Source organism: Bos indicus x Bos taurus, chromosome 23, assembly GCF_003369695.1.
Source record: "Bos indicus x Bos taurus breed Angus x Brahman F1 hybrid chromosome 23, Bos_hybrid_MaternalHap_v2.0, whole genome shotgun sequence".
Lineage (NCBI taxonomy): Eukaryota > Metazoa > Chordata > Mammalia > Artiodactyla > Bovidae > Bos > Bos indicus x Bos taurus.
Genome location: NC_040098.1, coordinates 3649426 through 3671391, shown reverse-complemented (window position 1 = coordinate 3671391; position 21966 = coordinate 3649426). Strand labels below are relative to the sequence as shown.

General features: G+C 41.6%; 1 protein-coding gene and 2 non-coding genes across 3 annotated transcripts in view; 1 reads left to right on the top strand and 2 right to left on the bottom strand.

Moving 5' to 3' along the window:
• The window catches only part of PRIM2 (DNA primase subunit 2), a 332549-nt gene that overhangs the window by 287543 nt on the left and 23040 nt on the right, over positions 1-21966 (top strand). Inside the window, exon 12 of the mRNA XM_027524206.1 lies at positions 9532-9614. Within this exon, the coding sequence (XP_027380007.1) occupies positions 9532-9614 (83 nt within the window). The remainder of the gene's footprint in view (positions 1-9531; positions 9615-21966) is intronic.
• On the bottom strand, positions 12470-12576 carry LOC113882358. Its single transcript, XR_003508366.1, has one exon. It is a non-coding gene; the product is annotated as a U6 spliceosomal RNA (small nuclear RNA).
• TRNAC-ACA lies at positions 18394-18465 on the bottom strand. The gene has a single exon. It is a non-coding gene; the product is annotated as a tRNA-Cys (tRNA).

Genomic DNA, 21966 nt, shown 5'->3' with positions numbered 1-21966 from the left:
ATAATGAAAGGGACATCTTTTTTGGGTGTTAGTTCTAGAAGATCTTGTAGGTCGTCATGGAACCATTCAGCTTCGGCTTCTTCAGCATTACTGGTTGGGGCATAGACTTGAATTACTGTAATAGTGATTTTGGACATTTGTTACCTTAAAAACAGGATTTTGTATTTCTTCTTTCTGTTATTTTATCTAATTTATTCCTGTCCATTCTCCTTTTTTAAATTTTGTTTTTAGTTTAAACTCAATCAGCTAGAAAATAATACATAGCTGACTCTTAAACAGCAAGTATATGAGCTCCAAGGGTCATCTTGCATGTGGATTTTTTTCCAGCAAATACATATAGTAGTACAAGATCCGAGGTTGGTTGAGTATGAGGATGTAGAATCTTGTGTATGGAAGCCCAGCCAATGGCCTTGGGTACCTGCAGACTTTAGTATCCTGGGCAGGTCCTAGAACCAGTCCCCACAGATGCTGAGGGCTCTCTGTACTTAGCAAACATTCAGGAAGCTCATATTGTTTATTAGATACACTGGTCTACTCTCTTTTTTTTTTTAATGAATAATCTTTGGTTTTTTTGAGCAGTTTTTGGTCCACAGCAATACTGAGCAAGAGATCGAGTTCCTAGGTGAACTCTGCCCTCCATGTGCTTAGCTGTCCCCATGTTGACATGGCCTGTGGCAGAGCTTGTCCCTGTGAGCGAAGATGTGCTGTCTGCAGCTGTCGGGTGTAGCTGTTTGTGGGTATCATTTCTGTCTCTGGTGAGTGCTGAGGCGCTCTCCTGTGTTGTTGACTCTCCTGCAGAACCCGTCCAGTTTGATAGAGGTGTGGAGGTTGCCAGCAGTGGGGCCAGGACCTCTCTTTGTGGTTCTGTTGGGTGTTTCCTTATGTGTTTTGCTACTCTGTTGTTAAGTGCATGCCCATTACAGATGGCGATGTCTTCTTGCAGTGTTCACCCCTTGTTGTTATGTAAAGACCCTTTTTATCCTACATAAACCCTGTGTTCTGAGGTCTACTCTGCCTGAAAGTAATATATACTCCCACTTGCTTTGGTTTCTGTTAGCATGATGTATCTTTCTCTTCTGTTCCTTTGAATCCATGTGTGTCTTTAAAGTGGCTTTCTTGTATACAATGTACAATTGGGTCTTGATTTTGATCCACTCTGACAGTCTGCTTTTAATGGGTGACCATGGAGAAGGAAATGGCAGCCCACTCCAGTATTCTTGCCAGGAGAATCCCGTGGACAGAGGAGCCTGGTGGGCTGGCTGTTCATAGGGTTGTACAAAGTTGGACATGACTGATGTGACTTAGCATGCATGCATGCATTGGAGAACAAAATGGCAACCTACTCCAGGGTTCTTGCCTGGAGAATCCCAGGGACAGGGGAGCCTGGTGGGCTGCCATGTATGGGGTCGCACAGAGCTGGACACGACTGAAGTGACTTAGCAGCAGCAGCAGCAGCATCACGTTTAAAGTAAGGATTGATATGGTTGGGTTAATGCAGCTGTGTTTGTTACTGTTTTTTATTTGTTGTCCTTTTTCTTTGTGTTTTTCTCTTCCATACGTTTTTTGCCTTTTGTGGTTTTAACTGAGCATTTTAGATGATTCCATTTTTTTTCTTTTTAACATATCTATTATACTTATTTTATTACTTTCTAAATTGGTTTTACTTTTAAGGAGTTTTCATATATATGTACAACTAATCTGTCTCTTTTTGGGTCACCACGTCAGGCACAAGTAATGCAAGTGCCTTATAATAATGAGTTATTTCTACTTCCCTTGTATCCTTCTGTCATTCATTTCATTTATAATAAGAATATATAAACACATGCAGATAGGTACATAAACCTACATAATAGAAAACATTGTTCCCATTGCTTTGAACAAACTTTTATCTTAGATTAGTTATGAATAAGAAAAGCAAAGGTTTTGCTTTGTTTTCCTGTTCTTTGATGTTCAGATTTTCTTTGGGTAGATCTGAATTTCTGGTTTATATCATTTTACTTGTCTTTGAAGAACTTCTTTTAACATTTCTTGCCCTGGAGATCTGGAAACATATTACTTCAATTTTTGTTTGTCAGAGAAACTCCTTATTTCTCTCTTTTGAAGGAGAATTTTGTAGGGTACACAATTCTGAGTTTGAGGGAGTTTTTTCTCTACACAGTTTAACTGTTTCACTCCACTCCCTTCTTGCATAGTTTCTGAGGATAAGTTCAAGAAGAGTTTTTTCTTTGTGGGTAAGATGTTTCTCCTTTAGCTTCTTTTAAGATTTTCCTTTGTCATTGATTTTCTAAACTATTAATATACTATACTATAATATAATGTAATATAATATGCCTCACTGTCTTCTGTTGGCATTTATCCTGCTTGGGCTTGGTGTTATCTGAGCCTTCTGGGTCTGTGGTTTGGTATCTAACATTAATTTGGAGGAAATTCTCTGTCATTATTGCTTCTTTTCCTTTTTCTCTCCTCCTCCTGGGATTCCAATTGTCATATGTGACACCTTTGTTATTCACAGTTCTTGGCTATTTTGTTCTTGTTTTTTTTTCCCCAATCTCTTTTCCTTTTCTTGCTTTTGGAAATTTCTATTGACCTATGCTGAAGCATAGAGTTTGTTTCCTCAGCTGTGTCTGCTAATAAGTCCAACAAAGGCATTCTTCATTTCTGTTAGTGTTTTAATTCCTGATATCTTTTTTGATTCTTCCTTAGAATTTCCATCTGTCTGCTTATGTTACACATTTGTGCTTGCATGTTGTCTACTTTTTCCAGTAGAGCCCTTATCATGTTGATCATAGTTAATTTAAATTTCCAGTCTGATAATGCCAACACACTGCCATATCTGGCTTTGGTTCTGACATGTGTTCAGTCTCTTCATATTGTAATTTTTTGTTGAAAGGTAGATGTGACATACAGGATGTACAGAAATCTAGTACACTCGCCTGTAGTGATGTGCTGGTGAGCAGGAGGGGGATGACTATAGACAGTGTTTAGTGTGCCTGTGGCTGTGAACTTCATGAATGATTCTCAGCTTCCCTGCTTCCAAGGGGACAGAGTGGTCAGAGGAGGCTAGAGCTGGGCATTTCCATTCCCCCACACAGGTGAGACTCAGGTAAGATAGTTTCTCCTGAGGGCAGCCTTGCTAAACAGAACAGAGTGCTCCAGAGTATTTAAGGATGGTGCATCTGCCCCATGCCAGAACATGAGTGGGTTTCTCTGTTACATGCTGTGAGCACATAGTGGGGCCCCTGACATTCAGCTGCACAGTGTGGCCTCCTCTGGCCGGTTGCCCTGGAGTTTCTGTCTCTCAGAGTCATCCACACAGAGACCATAAATCTGTCAGTTCCAGGGTAGAAGTTCCTACACCAGTGCTGGTTCCTGCAGAGATTTCTGCTCTGATATGTTGTGGTTCTCTGTGTCTGCCTCTCTCTCTAATTTTGGCGGGCAGTGCTTTGCCCTGTTACCTCATTTCTCTGATGGGTCTGAGTGGAGTTGTTGATTTCCAGTCTGTTCAACTTTTTACTTGCTGGGATGAAGTGAAAACTTCTTTGCTCTTTCTGTGCCAAGCTGGAAACCTGAAGTCTCTATCCTTTCAGGTTTGTGTAATTTGCACAGCTCTGTAGTCCCCTAGGTTGACAGCATTTCATTAACCAATGCTGCCAGGAATGGTTGTTTAGCCAATCCTGAGTCGATATAGGTAGAACTGTATTCCAGACTGTTAAGCCATTCCGTCCACAAATGTGTGCTGGGCAGTTTTGTTCAACACTTGTCTGGAACACCATGAGTTGTATCTACACTCCCTTTACCTTCAGTTACCTTGTGAATTCAGCCCTTTCCAGTTGGGAAGGTTGTTAGACGATAGAAGCAAAGTTCGGAGTTGCTGAATTCTATTTTCTTTCTGTCATTTGTCAAAAACACCAGCTTCCCTACTCCTAAGGTGGATGTTTCTTCTTTTTTTTTATTGTGAGCAAAGCTTTGAAAGGCTTTTTGTCATCTGTGGCTTTTTGTCAATCTTTGGTTTCTTCATGGCTTTGCCCTTTCTGACCTTTTCGTATAGGCATGGGCAGTATTTCAAGTGCAGTTTGGACAATTCAGTTAATCTGTCTCTTGTTACTGTCTTTTAATAATTCTAGTGGCTCAGACAGCAAAGAATCTGCCTACAGTGCGGGAGACCTGGGTTGGGAAGATCCCCTGGAGAAGGGAAGGGCTGCACACTCCAGTATTCTGGCCTGGAGAATTCCATGGACTGTATAGTCCATGGGGTCGCAAAGAGTTGGACATGACTGAGCGACTTTCACTTTTAATAATTCTGGACTTAACTAAGCCTCATTTCCTTCTCATTGGGATCCTTTGCAATTTCATTATAAGACTTTTTTTAAGAATAATAATGTTGGCTAACCCATGTTGAGGTGTGCTTCCTCTATGCTGGGCGTGTGGAAGGGCTTTATATACCATTCTCACAGGAGCTCCGCTACGTATTTCCCATGCTGACAGAGAGTGAAGCTGAGTCAACAAGATGCAGACATGCACACAGCCCCCCAATCCTTAGCTGGTAAACCAAGATTCAGATGCAGGCAGGGCAGCTCAAGACTCTTAACCACATGCTGTGCACCTGCTCATCACACTTCCTAGTACTAAACAGTGTTGATCTTAATAAAATATATGCTACCATGAGTTTTGTGACTTTCATAATTTATAGAAATCCAGTGTTATCATCGGAGAAGGCAATGGCACCCCACTCCAGTACTCTTGCCTGGAAAATCCATGGACCAGAGGAGCCTGGTAGGCTGCAGTCCATGGGGTCGCTAAGAGTCGGACACGACTGAGCGACTTCACTTTCACTTTTCACTTTCCTGCATTGGAGAAGGAAATGGCAACCCACTCCAGTGTTCTTGCCTGGAGAATCCCAGGGATGGAGAAGCATGGTGGGCTGCCGTCTCTGGGGTTGCACAGAGTCAGACATGACTGAAACGACTTAGTAGCAGCAGCAGCAGCAGCAGCAGCAGCAGCAGCAGCAGTGTTATCATGTGTGCTTTTATTCGTTGTTAAGGCTTTTGGTAACCATATTTGTTTAGCTTCTGGGGCAGCCAAATTCCCATTGATTTCATTAATAATGCACACTTGTTTCTAATTAACTTACAGGTCCATCAGCTATGACTGAAAAAAAATTGCCCTTGCTTCCTGTGTCAACTTTTAAATAAAATATGTTGAGTTATCATTGCAGTTTCTTATTAAAATACCTAAAATTTCCTGGATTTTGGTGTATACAGCTTTTAGATATTTTCTGTGTTCTTGTTTATGCCAATGTTTTTAGCAGTCTATCTTTATTTTTCTTATGAAATAATATAGAGACTCTGTATACCTCCTATAAGTCATTTTTCTGTGAAGTATTTTCCTATTTGTTCATCTCATTTCCATCTGGGATTCCTCTAAATTTGTATGGACTCTGCACTTTGGGTGCAGTTTACTTCAGTCGTTCAGTCGTGTCCGACTCTTTGCGACCCTATGAACCACAGCATGCCAGGCTTCCCTGTCCATCACCAACTCCCGGAGTTCACCCAAACCCATGTCCATTGAATCGATCATCCAACCATCTCATCCTCTGTCATCCCCTTCTCTTCCTGCCCTCAATCTTTCGCAGCATCAGGCTCTTTTCAAATGAGTCAGCTGTATGCATCAGGTGGCCAAAGTGTTGGAGTTTCAGCTTCAGCATCAGTCCTTCCAATGAATATTGAGGACTGATTTCCTTTAGGATGGACTGGTTGGATCTCTTTGCAGTTCAAGTAACTCTCAAGAGTCTTCTTCAACACCACAGTTCAAAAGCATCAATTCTTCGGTGCTCAGCTTTCTTTATAGTCCAACTCTTACATCCATGCATGACCACTGGAAAAACCATAGCCTTGACTAGACGGACCTTTGTTGGCAAAGTAATGTCTCCGCTTTTCAATATGCTGTCTAGGTTGGTCACAACTTTCCTTCCAAGGACTAAGAGTCTTTTAATTTCATGACTGCAGTCACCATCTGTAGTGATTTTGGAGCCCAGAAAAATAAAGTCATCCACTGTTTCCACTATTTCCCCATCTATATGCCATGAAGTGATGAGACTGGACACCATGGTGTTAGTTTTCTGAATGTTGAGCTTTAAGCCAACTTTTTCACTCTTCTCTTTCAACATCAAGAGGCTCTTTAGTTCTTGTTCAATTTCTGCCATAAGGGTGGTGTCATCTGCATATCTGAGGTTACTGATATTTCTCCCGGGAATCTTGATTCCAGCATGTGTTTCTTCCAGAGCAGTGTTTCTCATGATGTACTCTGCATATAAGTTAAATAAGCAGGGTGACAATATACAGCCTTGATGTACTCCTTTTCCTATTTGGAACCAGTCTGTTGTTCCATGTACAGTTCTAACTGTTGCTTCCTGACCTGCATACAGGTTTCTCAAGAGGCAGGTCAGGTGGTCTGGTATTCCCATCTCTTTCAGAATTTTCCAAAGTTTATTGTGATCCACACAGTCAAAGGCTTTGGCATATCAATAAAGCAGAAATAGATGTTTTTCTGGAACTCTCTTGCTTTTTCAATGATCCATTGGATGTTGACAATTTGATCTCTGGTTCCTCTGTCTTTTCTAAAACCATCTTGAACATCTGGAAGTTCATGGTTCATGTATTGCTGAAGCCTGGCTTAGAGAATTTTAAGTATTACTTTACTAACATGTAAGGTGAGTGCAGTTGTGTAGTAGTTTGAGCATTCTTAAAAACAGACTTCCCTGGTAGTTCAGACGGTAAAGCATCTGCCTACAATGTGGGAGACCCAGGTTCGATCCCTGGGTCGGGAAGATCCCCTGGTCCAGTATTCTTGCCTGGAGAATCCCATGGATGGAGGAGCCTGGTGGGCTACCGTCCAAGGGGTCCCAAAGAGTTGGACACGATTGAGCAACTTCACGTTCACTTTCACTTTTGAGCATTCTTTGGCATTGCCTTTCTTTGGGAGTGGAATAAAAACTGACCTTTTCCAGTCCTGTGGCCACTGCTGAGTTTTCCAAATTTGCTGGCATATTGAGTGCAGCACTTTCACAGCATCATCTTTCAGGATTTGAAATAGCTCAACTGGTGTTCCATCACCTCCACTAGCTTTGTTTGTAGTGATGCTTTCTAAGGCCCATTTGACTTCATATTCTAGGATATCTGGCTCTAGGTGAGTGATCACACCATTGTGGTTATCTGGGTCATGAAGATCTTTTTTGTACGGTTCTCCTGTGTATTCTTGCCACCTCTTCTTAATATCTTCTGCTTCTGTTAGGTCCATACCATTTCTGTCCTTATTGAACCCATCTTTGCATGAAATGTTCCCTTGGTATCTCTGATTTTCTTGAAGAAATCTCTAGTCTTTCCCATTCTATTGTTTTCCTCTATTTCTTTGCATTGATCGCAGAGGAAGGCTTTCTTATCTCTCCTTGCTATTCTTTGGAACTCTGCATTCAAATAGGTATTTCTTTCCTTTTCTCCTTTGCTTTTCACTTTCCTTCTTTTCATAGCTATTTGTAAGGCCTCCTCACATAGCCATTTTGCCTTTTTGCATTTCTTTTTCTTCGGGATGGTCTTGATCCCTGTCTCCTGTACATTGTCACAAACCTCCGTCCATAGTTCATCAGGCACTCTATCTATCAGATCTAGTCCCTTAAATCTATTTCTCACTTCCACTGTATAATCATAAGGGATTTGATTTAGGTCATACCTGAATGGTCTAGTGGTTTTCTCCACCTTCTTTAATTTCAGTCTGTATTTGGTAATAAGGAGTTCGTGATCTGAATCACAGTCAGCTCCCGGTCTTGTTTTTCCTGACTGTATAGAGCTTCTCCATCTTTGGCTGCAAAGAATATAATCAATCTGATTTCAGTGTCGACCACATGGTGATGTCCATGTGTAGAGTCTTCTCATGTGTTGTTGGAAGAGGGTGTTTGCTATGACCAGTGCGTTGTCTTGGCAAAACTCTATTAGCCTTTGCCCTGCTTTATTGTGTACTTCAAGGCCAAATTTGCCTGTTACTCCAGGTGTTTCTTGACTTCCTACTTTTGCATTCCAGTCCCCTATAATGAAAAGGACATCTTTTTGGCATATTATTTCTAGAAGGTCTTGTAGGGCTTCATAGAACTGTTCAACTTCAGCTTCTTCAGTGCTACTGGTTAGGGCATAGACTTGGATTACCGTAATATTGACTGGTTTGCCTTGGAAACGAACAGAGATTGTTCTGTCGTTTTTGAGATTGCATCCAAGTACTGCATTTCGGACTCTTTTGTGACCATGATGGCTATTCCATTTCTTTTAAGGGATTCCTGCCCACAGTAGTAGATATAATGGTCATCTGAGTTAAATTCACCCGTTCCAGTCCATTTTAGTTCACTGATTCCTAGTATGTTGCCATTCACTCTTGCCATCTCCTGTTTGACTACTTCCAATTTGCCTTGATTCATGGACCTGACATTCGAGGTTCCTATGCAATATTGCTCTTTACAGCATTGGACCTTGCTTCTATCACCAGTCACACCCACACCCGTGTATTGTTTTTGCTTTGGCTCCATCCGTTCATTCTTTTGGAGTTATACCTCCACTGATCTCCAGTAGCATATCAGGTACCTACCGACCTGGGGAGTTCCTCTTTCAGTATCCTGTCATTTTGTGTTTTCATACTGTTCATGGGGTTCTCGAGGCAAGAATACTGAAGTGCTTTGCCATTCCCTTCTCCAGTGGACCACATTCTGTCAGACCTCTCCACCATGACCCTCCTGTCTGGGGTGGCCCCCTTGGCGTGGCCTAGTTTCATTGAGTTAGACAAACTGTGGTCCATGTGATCATATTGGCTTGTTGTCTGTGGTTGTGGTTTCTGTCTGTCCACCCTCTGGTGGCCTCTCTCAGTGCCTACCGTCTGACTTGGGTTTCTCTTACCTTTGGCATGGGGTGTCACTTCACGGCTGCTCCAGCAATGCGCAGCCACTGCTCCTTACCTTGGATGTGGGGTAGCTCCTCTCGGCCGCTGCCCCTGACCTTAGATGTGGGGAAGTAGGCATAAAATTAACATCTGTAAATGATGTGAGATTTTTATATTTCCTAGAGTTTTCACATTTTTTCTTTTTGTTTATGCTGTCTATCTTCCTTTATGCTTTTATGTATTTTTGTAAACTAGAAAATAAAAGTGCGATTGAAAGATTGAATGAAATTTTTAGGTAAAATGCTTCATAGCTACTTGGTGATTATGTCAGGTTGTTAGCAAGTAGCATGATTAAAGCTGTTCCCCTTCCTCGTGAGTGGGCGGCCTCTCCTGAGAATGCTGAAAGCTTTGTGTCACTCTCAAGCCTGTAGTGCCCTGATAACGCACAGCTTAGCTGTCACTTAGATGAAGAGAGGAAAGCAGCTGCACCCATGGGCAGTTAACCCTTTTATTTATAGGCTGTTGGACAGTTGGGGGTGCTCAGGAGTCTCTCGAGCGTGGTGTTGTGTTGAGTCTGGGTGGATAACCTGCTGTTGTGCTGCTTGTCATTTCCAGGGTGCCCGTTCCGACACAGTGACCCCGAGCTGCTGAGGCAGAAACTGCAGGCCTACAAGATCCCTCCCGCAGGGATCAGCCAGGTAGGTCGGACCCTCCCCGCAGTCTCAACAACTAGACAGTGGACAGGCCCTGGGTTTCATGTCATATTCCAGCAGGGACGCTGTGTACTGCCTCCTTGGCTTCACATCGGACAGCCCCTCTTCTAAGTGAATGAAGCCAAAGCTTTGGCTTCTCTGGTTTAGACTCCTTGGACATTCTCGTTCTTTTTTCTGCTAGGCAACATTTTTGTGTAATAAAGCTGAAACCCCCCTTTTTTTCCCCTGTCTCTCTATTTGCTTTACTATCTCAATGGGGGGCATTTTAGAAAATAAGATTTTAGAGGAATGCATTGAAGCTTATTAATGAAGCTGAAAATGAATGACATTGTGTTGCGTTTTGGAGACTGTGCTGCTGGAGGTTGAAGCAGAATGTAGAGCAGTGTGTGCAGCCTGTGTGTTCTGATTTACTAATCATATCCACACTTAGGAGGATAGTTCATCAGGTCCAACGGTTCATCAGATGCTTTGTCTTGGAAACCACTTAGGTAAAAAAAAAAATGCTCGAAGGGAATCGCAAATGTTTAAGAGTGTGTCTTTTAATAAATAAGCTTTAAAAAAACCTGTGAGTTTGCAGACATGCGCTCTCTCTGTGAAGTTGGCTTGGGATTTTAAGGCATTTAAAAGGAGTTTCTGCTTTCTTAGCTTAAGAAGAACACTATTTTAGAGCCAGAACATCTAATTCATTATATATCAGTTTTTCTTGAAAAAAATAATTATTTTAGAAAATTTTGTTTCTACTGTGTCCAGAGTTTATATTGAGTTTAATGAATTGAATTCGTATCTTGGTTTTTCCATCCTCTGGAAAAGGCAGTGTCCAAGGTGCCCAGCTATTTGCAGATGCTAAGAAGAATTGGATAAATCCATGTTCCTATAAAACCTAAGTCTTAAGAGAGAGGCACACATAGAGTGTCTTGGTTCTTCTGCATACAGGAGTCGGTAATCAGATTGGGAGGCTGAGGATCACTTCTTGGAAGGGATGCTCTGTGAATTAGACCATGAGTGTATGGGAGGTGGCTAGGAAGAGAGAAAGTGTGAATAAAAGGCAATAAGTGTATAGGATTGCTAGCATTTCAAGCTTAAGGTATTGGTAGCACCAGTATATCAACATTAATGGGTCACTTGAAAGGAGTTTTTGTTGGTTTGAGAGATTAGGTTTGGAGCTGGGACAGTTAAATGACAGATTTGTAGTGTGTTAGAGAAGTGCCAGCTGGAAATCTGGTGTTCTTTTGGGTTAGAATTGTAGATCTAACAATCAATTTGATTGGAATGAACATTAGAGGGGAGTGCTTCTTTTGTGGAGTTGGGGCAGGGAGTGTAATATGGGCACATAGCTCCGGAGTCATTGGTACCAGAGATGGAAGCCAGGCCTCTGACTCCATGATGTTTTCTCAACCCCATTCTGCTTTAGAGCTGATTGTCATGAGTTTTCTCTGGGAGAGGGGAGCAGATAATGAGAGAGGGCGAGGGAGTCAAAGCCAGGACTCAGGATGCAATCTTGGCTCACACTTCCCTTTGTCAGATAGTGGAAGGAAGTAGAATCAGAGAGGACAGAGCAGAAATGGGGGAAAAGGGAAGAAATGCATTAGGAAGTGCTGGCTACAAAAGTCAGCAGAGAACTGTGAGAGGAGGGTATAGTCCTTCATAGTGGAGAGACAGAGTCCTTTGTAGTGGAGAGACTGTCTGGGATTAGGCCTGAGGAGAGGCAGCTGGATTCGGTGAGAGGCGTCAACATTTCAGGGAAAGCAGAGCAAGACCACAGACACACTGAGGAGTGAGTGAGGCAGCGGCTTGGACTCGCAGGCAGCGAGCACACCTCACAGAAAGTGTTGGCTCTGTCAGCATGAGCCTCTTGGGTGGTTTGCCTGCATGTTTGGGGCTACTGGGGACCTGAGCCTGTTTGTAGGAAAAGAACCCGTCAGAGAGGCTGGGCTTGATAAAGACGGAAGCAAAGACAGCCCCTCTCTAACCAAGCAGTATGAGCTTTTCTCTGTTACATCGTGACCATGCTGTACATGCCTGTGGTCTTTTTTTCGTCCAGTGTTCTTGAGACAAGAGTGACATACAGCACTGTGTAAGGCGCAGCACAGTGCTGTGATGTATAGATGCTGTGAAGTGATGACCACCGTAAAATTAGCAAACGTATGTCATCATATACATACAAAGTAAAGAAATAGAAAAAAGTGTTGTTTCCTTGTTATGAAAACTCTTAGAGCTTACTCTCTTTACTTTCATATATAATGTATATTTATCATGTTGTACATTATATCCTTAGTAATTATTTTTCTTACAACTGGAAGTTCCTGCCTTTTGATTGCCTTCATCCAGTTCCCCTTCCCACAACCCCACCTCTGAAAATCACAAATCTGATCCTTTTTTCCATGGTTGGTTAGTTGGTTTTCAAAGTGACCTTCACACCATGTTAGTCCCTGGTGTACAACATAGTGATTCGCTATTTCTGTTTCAATATTTCACCTCCTCCATTTTAGTAAACATCTGTTTTTCTTTGTATCTTTGACTCTGTTTATTTATATTGTTCGTTTTGTTTTTTAGATTCCAAATACAGGTGAAATCATACAGTATTTGTCTTTCTCTGTCTGATTTATTAGGTATGATAATCTCTAGGTCTATCCATATTAATGACAATATTTCATTCTTTTTATGGCTGCATAACGTTACATTGTATATATGTACCGCATCTTCATTATCCATTTGTCTGCTGATGGGTACTTCATGAACAATCACTTTTAAAAAAATATAGGCTATTAAGATGTTTATTGAAAAGAGTGATGCTTTTATTTAACAGGAATGACTATGTTTGTACATTCTCTTTTTTTGAAAAAGATACGTAGTGCTTCATGAATTTGTGTGTCGTTCTTATGCAGGGGCCATGCTAATATTCTCTGTATCGTTCCCATTTTAGTATATGTGCTGTCAAAGCGAGCACATGTTTGTACATTCTTAGCTCTGACTCCATTGCATTCCTCCATTTAGTTTGCAAGTAGATCCCTTAGTTAGTTGAAGCATGATCCTTTGGACCCGCTTTGTAACCTTTTTCAAGATGCACAGGGCATGTGGGCGGGCTGTAGATAATGTTGTACTCTTATATAATGGCTTTATTGAGTGGTTCTCAATAGAGTAAAGCAGCTTAGGGCTGTGTTCTAAAAGGAATAAAGTTGATGGATGAAAAATCACGTAAAACATTTGGATGGATACTTAGTTGCAGCTTGGCATAAGAGGAAATTAGATCTTAAAAACTCCAAGTATATGTTAAAATATTAAAAGAAAGTCAAGAAAAATATCATTTAAATGCATTTAAGGTAAAACTCAGAGCTATTTTTATTTCAAAGAATAACTATTTGAAAAAGATACCATCAACATTAAGAAGTACTTGTATCTTCTGCTAAGTTTTATAATATTATTATTAAAATAATCAGAATTTTTATTGGTCAGAGGAGAGATCATTGTGATTTAACTGGCATCACCTACTTGCATAAAAGCATATTTATAGGATCACATTTTATCATCCTTTTTGAATGATCTTGGTATCCAGCTTAGGAAGACCAGAATTGAACAACACAATAAAGCCAAAGATGATAGGTAGTCCTGCATTTGTTCCTCAGCCCTCCCCCAGAAGAGAAAAGCATGGAAGTCAGGTCACCAACAAGACACCAGAATCCTAAGTGTTCATACCACAACGGCATAGCTTAAAAACACACGAAGTAAGAAGAGAGAGACCTGAGTAGAGAACTGGACAGATGCACAAGTGGCATCTGGAGACTTGAGCGCTGCTCTTTCAGGAATGACTGACGTGGGCAGACAGAGAATGAGTAGGGGTGTAGATGCCTTGAGCCACACTGACATCTGTAGACATGCCATCCCACAGCAGGTGAGGAGACTCACCCAGTTAGGTCACATTCTGGGTCTTAAAAAGCTCATTACAAATTTAAATGAATTGAAATCAGACAGTGTTCTCTGACTGTAACCATTATAAGAAGACAAGAAAAAGAAATCAAAGGCAGATTAGAAGGGGAGAAAGAAAACCTTCCTCTATTCTGAATGTGATTATCTATGAAAAAAAATCTCAAAGAACCCACCAGAATGTAAAAAGTTTTATCATATGCAGTCATATCAAAAAGACATAAATGTTTTTAAATGAATTTATTTATAAAATACGTGCAAGATCTTTATGCTGAGACACTGATGAAAGCAGTCAAAGAACAGAGTTGGAGGCACACACTGCCTGGTTTCAGGGCTTAATGTTGAGCTGCTGTAGCTCTAACCACACCAAAACAGTGTGGTTCTAGGGAGATGACAACAGGAAAAGGTAATTTTTTCAACAGGTAGTTCTAGAACAACTGTACTAGCTCAAGTCCATATCCCCCACCACCTCTGCTGTTGCCCCAAAAGAACCCAGATACCTACCCCACACTTTTGAAAAACTTAATTAAAAGTGGATCATAGATCTAAATGTCAACTTTCCGGGAGAAAACAAGAAAATCTGAATAACCTTGCACTTGATATGTTCAATGAAAGAAAATGTTGGTAAATTAGACTTTATGAAAATTAAAACTTTTGTCCTGCACAAATATTGTTAAGAGAATGATAAAATAGCCAAGACTGGAAGAAAAATATTTGCAAATCACATCTGTCATAAAGTCCTTGTCTTCAGAATTAAAAGATATAAAGACCTCTCAAAGCTCAATAATAGGAAAATAGTTTTTTAAGTAAGTAAAACGTTTGAGCAGACATTTCACCAAATATTTGAATAATAAGTAAATGCTTGAAAAAAGTGTTTATCATTTGATATTAGGGAAATGTGATTTTAAAACTATATGTCAATTTGAATTGGTCTAATTATTAAAAAAAAAAACAAAAAACCCTGACAGTACCAAGTGTTGGTCAGAATGCAGAATGACTGGAAGTCTGATACCTGTAGACTGGGGTTCTGCATGGTAAAGCCATTGTGAAGGCAGCTGGCAGTTTCTTATAAAGTTAAGTTTGTGCATACTGTTTGACTTAGTCATAGCACTTCTAGATAATTATACCATTGAAATAGAAGCCTAAGTCCACCCAGAAAGCTGTGCGTAAGTGTTTAGAGAGGTTTATTCTAATTCCCCAAAACTAGAAACAGCCCAGTGTTCTTCATATGTGATTGAATAAACAAACATGTTATACCTCATTTTATTGTGCTTTACTTTTTTGTGCTTCACAGATAGTGTGTTTTCTTTCAAAATGAAGGTTTGCGGCAAGCAAGTCTGTCAGCACTATTTTTCCAATAGCATTTGCTCAGTTCATATCTCTGTGTCAGCTTTTGGTAGTTCTTGCAATATTTCAAACGTTTTCATTATTTGTTATGGCGACCTATGAGCTGTTGTGGCGACCTATGAGCTGTGACCTATGTTACTGTTGTAATGTTGAGGGGCAGCACTGTAGACTGCACCCGTATAAGGTGACAGTCAGTGGATGCTGGGTGTGTTCTGACTGCGCCACTAACACGCCAGTCCCTTATCTTTCTCCCTTTCCTTGGGCCTCCCTTCTCTCTGAAACACAATAATATTGCAGTTGGGCCAATTAATAACTCTACAGTGGCCTCCAAGTGTTCAAGTAAAAGGAAGAGTTATATATCTCTCACTTAAAATCAAAAGATCAAGCTCAGTGAGGAAACCATGTCAAAAACCAAGACAGGCTGAAAGCTAGGCCTCTTGTACCAAACAGTTAGCCAGGCTATGAAAGCAAAGGAAAAGTTCTTAAAGGAAATTGAAGTGCTCCTCCAATGAACACCTGAATAATAAGAAAGACCTTATTGCTGGTATGGTGAGACTTTCAGTCTCTGGATAGAAGATCAAACCAACCATAGCATTCCCTTAGTGAAGTGAAAGTGAAAGTTGTTCAGTTGTGTCCGACTCTTTGTGACCCCATGGACTATATAGTGCCTGGGATTCTCTAGGCCGGAATACTAGAGTGAGTAGCCTTTCCCTTCTCCAGGGGATTTTCCCAACCCAGGGATTGAACCCAGCTGTCCTGCATTGCAGGCAGATTATTTACCAGCTGAGCCACAAGGGAAACATTCCCTTAAGCCAAAGCTTAATATAGAGCAAGGACCTAACTCCCTTCAATTCTGTGAAGGCTGAGAGAGGTAAGGAAGCTGCAGAAGAAAAGTCTGAAGCCAGCAGAGGTTCGTTCATACGGTTTAAGGAAAGAAGCCGTCTCCATAACTTAAAAATGTGAGGTAAGCAGCAAATGCTGATGTAGGAGCTGCAGCAAGTTCTCCAGAAGATCTAGCTAAAATAATTCATGAAGGTGGCTTTACTAGACCACAGTGTAGCCACCAAGCAGAAGATGCCATCTAGGATTTTCATAGCTGGGAGGGAGAAGTCTGACATGCCTGGCTTCCAAGCTTCAAAGGACAGGCTGACTCTCAGCGGCTGACGCAGCTGGTCTTTAAGTTGGAGCTTGTGCGTGCATGCATGCGTGCTCAGTCGTGTCCGACTCTTTGCAACCCCATGGACTATACCCCACCCGGCTCCTTTGTCCATGGGATTTTCCTGGCAAGAATACTGGAATGGTTACCATTTCTTCCTCTAGGGTATCTTTCTGACCAAGAGACTGAACCCGAGTCTCCTGTGTCTCCTGCATTGACAGGCAGATTCTTTACCACCAAGGGCTTCCCAGGTGGCTTAGTAGTAAAGAATTCACTTGCCAAGGAGGAGATGCAAGTTTGATCACTGGGTTGGGAAGATCCCCTGGAGAAGGAAATGGCAACCCACTCCTGTATTCTTGCCTGGGAGATCCCATGGATGGGAGCCTGGTGGGTTACAATCTGTGGGGTTGCAAAGAGTTGGACACGACTTAGTGACTGGACAGCAACAACTCTGCCTGTGCTCTGTAAATGGAACAGAACGGTCTAGATGACAGAACATCTGTTTACAGCATGGTTTACTGAATATTTTAAGCCCACTGTTGAGACCTACTGCTCAGGAAAAAAGATAACCTTTCAAATTATTACTGCTCATTGAACATCCACTTGGACACTCAAGAATTCCGATGGAGACGTACAACATTTATGTTGTTTTCCTGCCTGCTAACACAGTGCCCACTCTGCAACCCATTGGTCAAGGAATAATTTCAACTTCCAAGTCTTATTATTTAAGAAATGTTTTGTAAGGTTGTAACTGTATAGGATCTGGGCAAAGTCAATTGAAAACCTTCTGGAAAGGATTCGCCATCCTAGATACCATTAAGAATGTTTATGATTCATGGGAAGAGGTCAAAATATTAACATTAACAGGAGTTTGGAAGATGTTGATTGCAACTTTCGTGGATGACCGAGGGGTTCAAGACATCACTGGAGGAAGTAATTGCAGATGCGGTGAATGTAGCAAGAACTGGAATTAGAAGTAGAGCTCAGAGGTGTGACTGAATTGCTATAATCTTAGTGTAAATCTTGAATGAATGAGTTGTTTCTTATGAATCAACAAAGTGTTTTTTTGAGATTAAATGTAATCCTGGTAAAGATTCTATGAAGACTACTGAAATGACAACAAAGGATTTAGAATATTCTGTAATCTTATTTTATAAAGCAGCAGCAGGATTGGAGGAGACTGACTCCAATTTTGAAAGAAGCTCTCCTGTGGGTACAATATCATCATACAGCGTTGTGTCCTGCAGAGAAATCATTTGCAAAAGGAAGAATTAGTTAACATTGCAAGTTTCATTGTCTTATTTTTAGAAATTGCCCCCAGCTTTCAGCAACCACCACCTTGATCAGTCATCAGCCATTAACACTGAGGCAAGACCCTCCTGCAGCAAAAAGATTATGACAGGCTGAAAGCTCAGATGATGGTTAGTGTTATTTTGTAGTAAAGGATTTTTAAATTGAGATATGAACATTGGGAGGTCCCTGGTGGTTCAGTGGTTAGGAGTCTACCTGCTCATGAGGGGACAGGTTTGATCCGTGGTCCTAGAAGATTCCACATACCACGGGGTGACTGAGCCCATGCACAACCACTAATCCCGTGCTACAGAGCTCATGCTCTGCAACAAGAAGAAGCCAGTGCAGTGAGAAGCCTTCATGCCACAACTTCAGAAAGCCCAGGTACTGCAAGGAAGACCCAGCACAGCCAAAAAAAGAGAAACAATTAAAATATTTTTTAAAATATACATAACGTTTCTTTAAGACATATTGCTGTTACACACTAGGAAACCAAAAAATGTGTGGCTCACTCTGTTTCAGTACTCGCTTTAATGTAGTGGTCTGGAACCGAACCCACAATGTCTCTAATATTGCATTGCCTGTAGTCACGCAATGGAATATTACTCAGCAATAAAAAAGTGACAAACTTCTGGTATGTCCAGCAGGCGGCACCATGCTAGTTGAGACATCAGATATGATTCCTTCTATGTACAGAAAGCAGAGTGATTGTTGGGAATGGAGGAGGTATTGGTTACAAAGGGTTGGGGGTTGACTGAATGATGGAGATGTTTTGTCTGACTGTGGACGTGATGTCATGACTGAGTTTGTCCAAATTAAACTATACACTAAAGGGGGGGTATATTTTACTGCATGAAAATGTATACCTTAATTTTTTTAATGGAAAGAAAGAGACAATGGGTAGATAGTAGCATGAAAGAAAAGTGAAGTCGCTCAGTTGTGTCCAACTCTTTGCAACCCCATGGACTGTAGCCCGCCAGGTTCCTCCGTCTATGGGATTTTCCAGGCAAGAATACTGGAGTGGGTTGCCATTACCTTCTCCAGAAGATCTTCCCGACCCAGGGATTGAACCTGGGTCTTCTGCATTGTAGGCAGACACTTTACCATCTGAGCCACCAGGGAAGTCCAAGTAACATAAAGAGCCAAATAACCATCTTTCATGGCAGGATTTCTATAGATTAAGTTAATAAATAAAGAACCCAAAGTATCAGCATGTAACTTAGAATTATATAGGCAACAATCTGTATGGCCCCAAAGTGGAAATGGTTAAAGGAACTGCATCTTGAGAATAGACCAGTCAGGGAAGAAGCTTGTGGTGGGAGCTTTTGATATTAATAATTAGCCACACTGTATACTTAAAACATTTATTTTCACTCTCATAAGCAGTCGCTTATGGTTAAACAGAACAGTCTAGTGTTATTTATGAAGTTTAAATTAAGTGGTCGTGTGCCTGACGGGAAGGTGCTAATAGCAGTAGTGAGAGCTGACCTGTTGTCTTTGGCTGTGAGGGTTTCAGCCTCTACCCCCTGTCCTCCCAGCACTGTAGTGTCTGGCCCCTGTTAAAAGCGGTGACTGGTCTGAAGTTTTGTTCTCTTTGCTAATGAAGAAACTAGCTGCTGCAGTTTCGTAGATGATGGGAGAAAGGTGACAGCAGCATTTGCAGTTCATTGCCCTTCTCTTGTGTCCGCCCACTGAGCCCCAGTTCCCACGGAGCGGGCTGAGAAAGGCAGGCACTGCTGCCTGTGCGGGGTTCTGTCAGAGTGGGGCTCTGGGGCCTCCCCCCAGGCAGTGAGCATGGCTCCAGGAACGTTCTGTGTCTTCTAAGCTGTCGGTTACAGGAACACCCTTGAAACACCTGAGGCAAAGGCCATTGTTTTCTCTGCTTGTAAAACGTTCAGGGGTTTGGAACCCTGGAAAATTCTCTCTGAGCTGTCCACGCTGGTGACCAAATGAATACGTATGTTTATAAGCTATATTGGCCAATTTTTTGCCCACACCGTCCATTCTTCTCCTTGAAATACTGGTATGCATTTTAAGCTCAGTTTCTTTTAAGAATTTCCAGTGAGGTAATAGTCCTGCCAGTGCTTTGCTGGTTTGTTCAGTTAACCATCCCTATCAGTAGTTCCTGCCAAATTTCGATGTCTTGAGTTTTGGTTTTTAGTTTTCATTTTGCCTTCACCTCTTGTATAAAAAATTGTAGTTTTATAATGAAATGGTAATATTTTATAGTATGATACAGAAATTTAAGAAGAATCTGCATTCAAAATATTGAGAATAAAATCTTTAATTGATCTTAAATAGTTTCATTTCTCTGAAGAGTTTTTTTTCTATTGTGAAAAGATACACATGAAATTTTCACATTGTAGTTTTTTCACAGGCACTTGGAACAGTGTGCTGTATCCTTTTCAAGTTGTAAAGTTTTCTTTTTACTATGCTGAGTCATGCATGCATATCATTAATTCTCATAGAATTTAATAAAGAACAGTAATTGCTGCATACACGATAACTTAAAGGTGGTAGTTCTTTGTAATATATGTCAAGGTAGAGTTAATACCTTTTATTGCAGTCTGTGAATGCTTGTACCCTTTAGTGTTTTTTCTCTCTTATTATGCAGAAACAAGTGATGTGCTTGTTCTGTCGCTGGACACAGGACCTCTTCTCTGGTTTTATATTTTGGCCTGCTCTGCACGACTTGCTTGTTTTTCTTTTTACTTTAAATTCAGTTGAAATTCTTTTTGGTTTCTTTCAGGGAAAGCCTTTATTGTGAGGTGAATAATGATTTTTATGTACCTAAATTTAGGAATGTGTTTAATAAACTATTTAAACCCTGGCAAATAATATGAAATAAAGATGAGAATAATTCCACTTACAGGTGGAAACAGGGTTTCAAAAGTCCTAGTTACTTTTCTTCTTATTGAGATAAAATTCACATGATATGAAATAAACCATTTAAAGGCGTACGATTCAGTACGTTTTGCACATTCGTAGTGTTGTGCAGCTAGCACCAGCCAGCTTGTCACCCGGTGAAGCCCGGTCCCTGGGGGCAGCCCTCCCCGCCTGGCAGCCAGCCAGCTCCACGGGTGTGTCCGTGCCAGGGCCGCCTGTGAATGGAGTCACACAACAGGGGCCTTCTGTGTTTGCCTTCTTTCGCTGAGCATGTTTTCAAAGTTCCTCCTTGTAGCGTCTGCCAGTACCTCATCCCTCTTTGTGGCAGAATAATATTCCAGTGTGTGTGTATCCGTTCACCCCTCAATGGACAGTAAGTTGTTTCCCCTTTTGGCTGTATAGTCTGATAGCATCGCTGTGGGCGTTCACATACAAGTATTTGTCTGAGTGCCTGCTTTCAGTTCTTCCGGGTGTACACCTAAAAGTGGCATTGCTGGGTTATAGGATAACTCTGTGTTTAACCTCTTGAGGAGCTACCAGGCCGTTTTCCACTGCAGCAATACAGTTTCATATCCCACCAGCTGTGCTGTGCGGGGTTCTGAGTTCTCCACTTCCTTGCCGAAACCTGTCACCCTGCCCCCTTTTGTCAGTTATAACCATCTGAGCCTGACATCTCTGGCTCTGTAGATGCATCACCCTAGTCTCTTCCTTTTCATGGGACATTTTCCCTGTGTGTCTTCACATCACATCTTCCCTCTGTGTATTCTTTATTTCCTTTTTTTATAAGGACACCAATTGGGTTGGATTCAGACTGACCCTGATGACCTATTTTAGTTTCATTTCCTCTGTAAAGACCTTTTCTTCAAATAGGGTCCTGTTCTGAGGCAGGAGGGATTAGCTTTTTGAAGGAAGACAGTTCAGCCCCTAACACCTTGTGAAGTGGTACCTTGTCGGGGATTTGACCTACATTTACTCTGATGACTAGTGATGCTGAGCATCTCTTGTGCTTGATGGCTTCTCTGTCTTCTTTGGAGAAATGTCTGTACAAATCTTTTGCCCATTTTGAATTGGGATGTCTTTTTATTATTGAGTTTAAGTGTTCTTTATATATTTTGGATACTAGGCTCTTATCAGATAATATTTGATTTTTTAGGTCTGTGTGAGCTGCTATAACAAGTTATTGTAGGGTGGATGACTTCTACCCTCATGGTTCTGGAGGCTGAGAAGTCCAAGGTCAAGGCCCTGGTAGATTCAGTGCCTGGAGAGGCCCCGCCTCCTGACTCATGGATGGCTCTCTTCGTCTTCTCGCTGTGTTCTCACGAGGCAGAAGGTGGCAAGAGCTCTCTGGGGTCTCTCTTACAAAGCACTGAGCACCTCCCAAAGGCCCTACCTCCTCATTCCATTGCACTGGGGCTTAGGATTTCAGCATACAAACTTTGGTGAGGGGTGAGGGGCACAAACATTGAGTCTATAACAGCAATTTTTTCCTCCCATTCTGAGGTTGTCTTATCAGTACTTTTTTGATAGTGTCCTTTGGGCTTCCCTTGTGGCCCACCTGGTAAGGAATCCGCCTGCAATGCAAATTCAATCCCTGGGTTGGGAAGATCCCCTGGAGAAGAGAAAGGCTACCCACTCCAGTATTCTGGCCTGGAGAATTCCATAGACTATATAGTCCATGGGTTTGCAAAGAGTCGGACACAACTGAGTGACTATCACTTCACTTGAGGGACAAAAGTT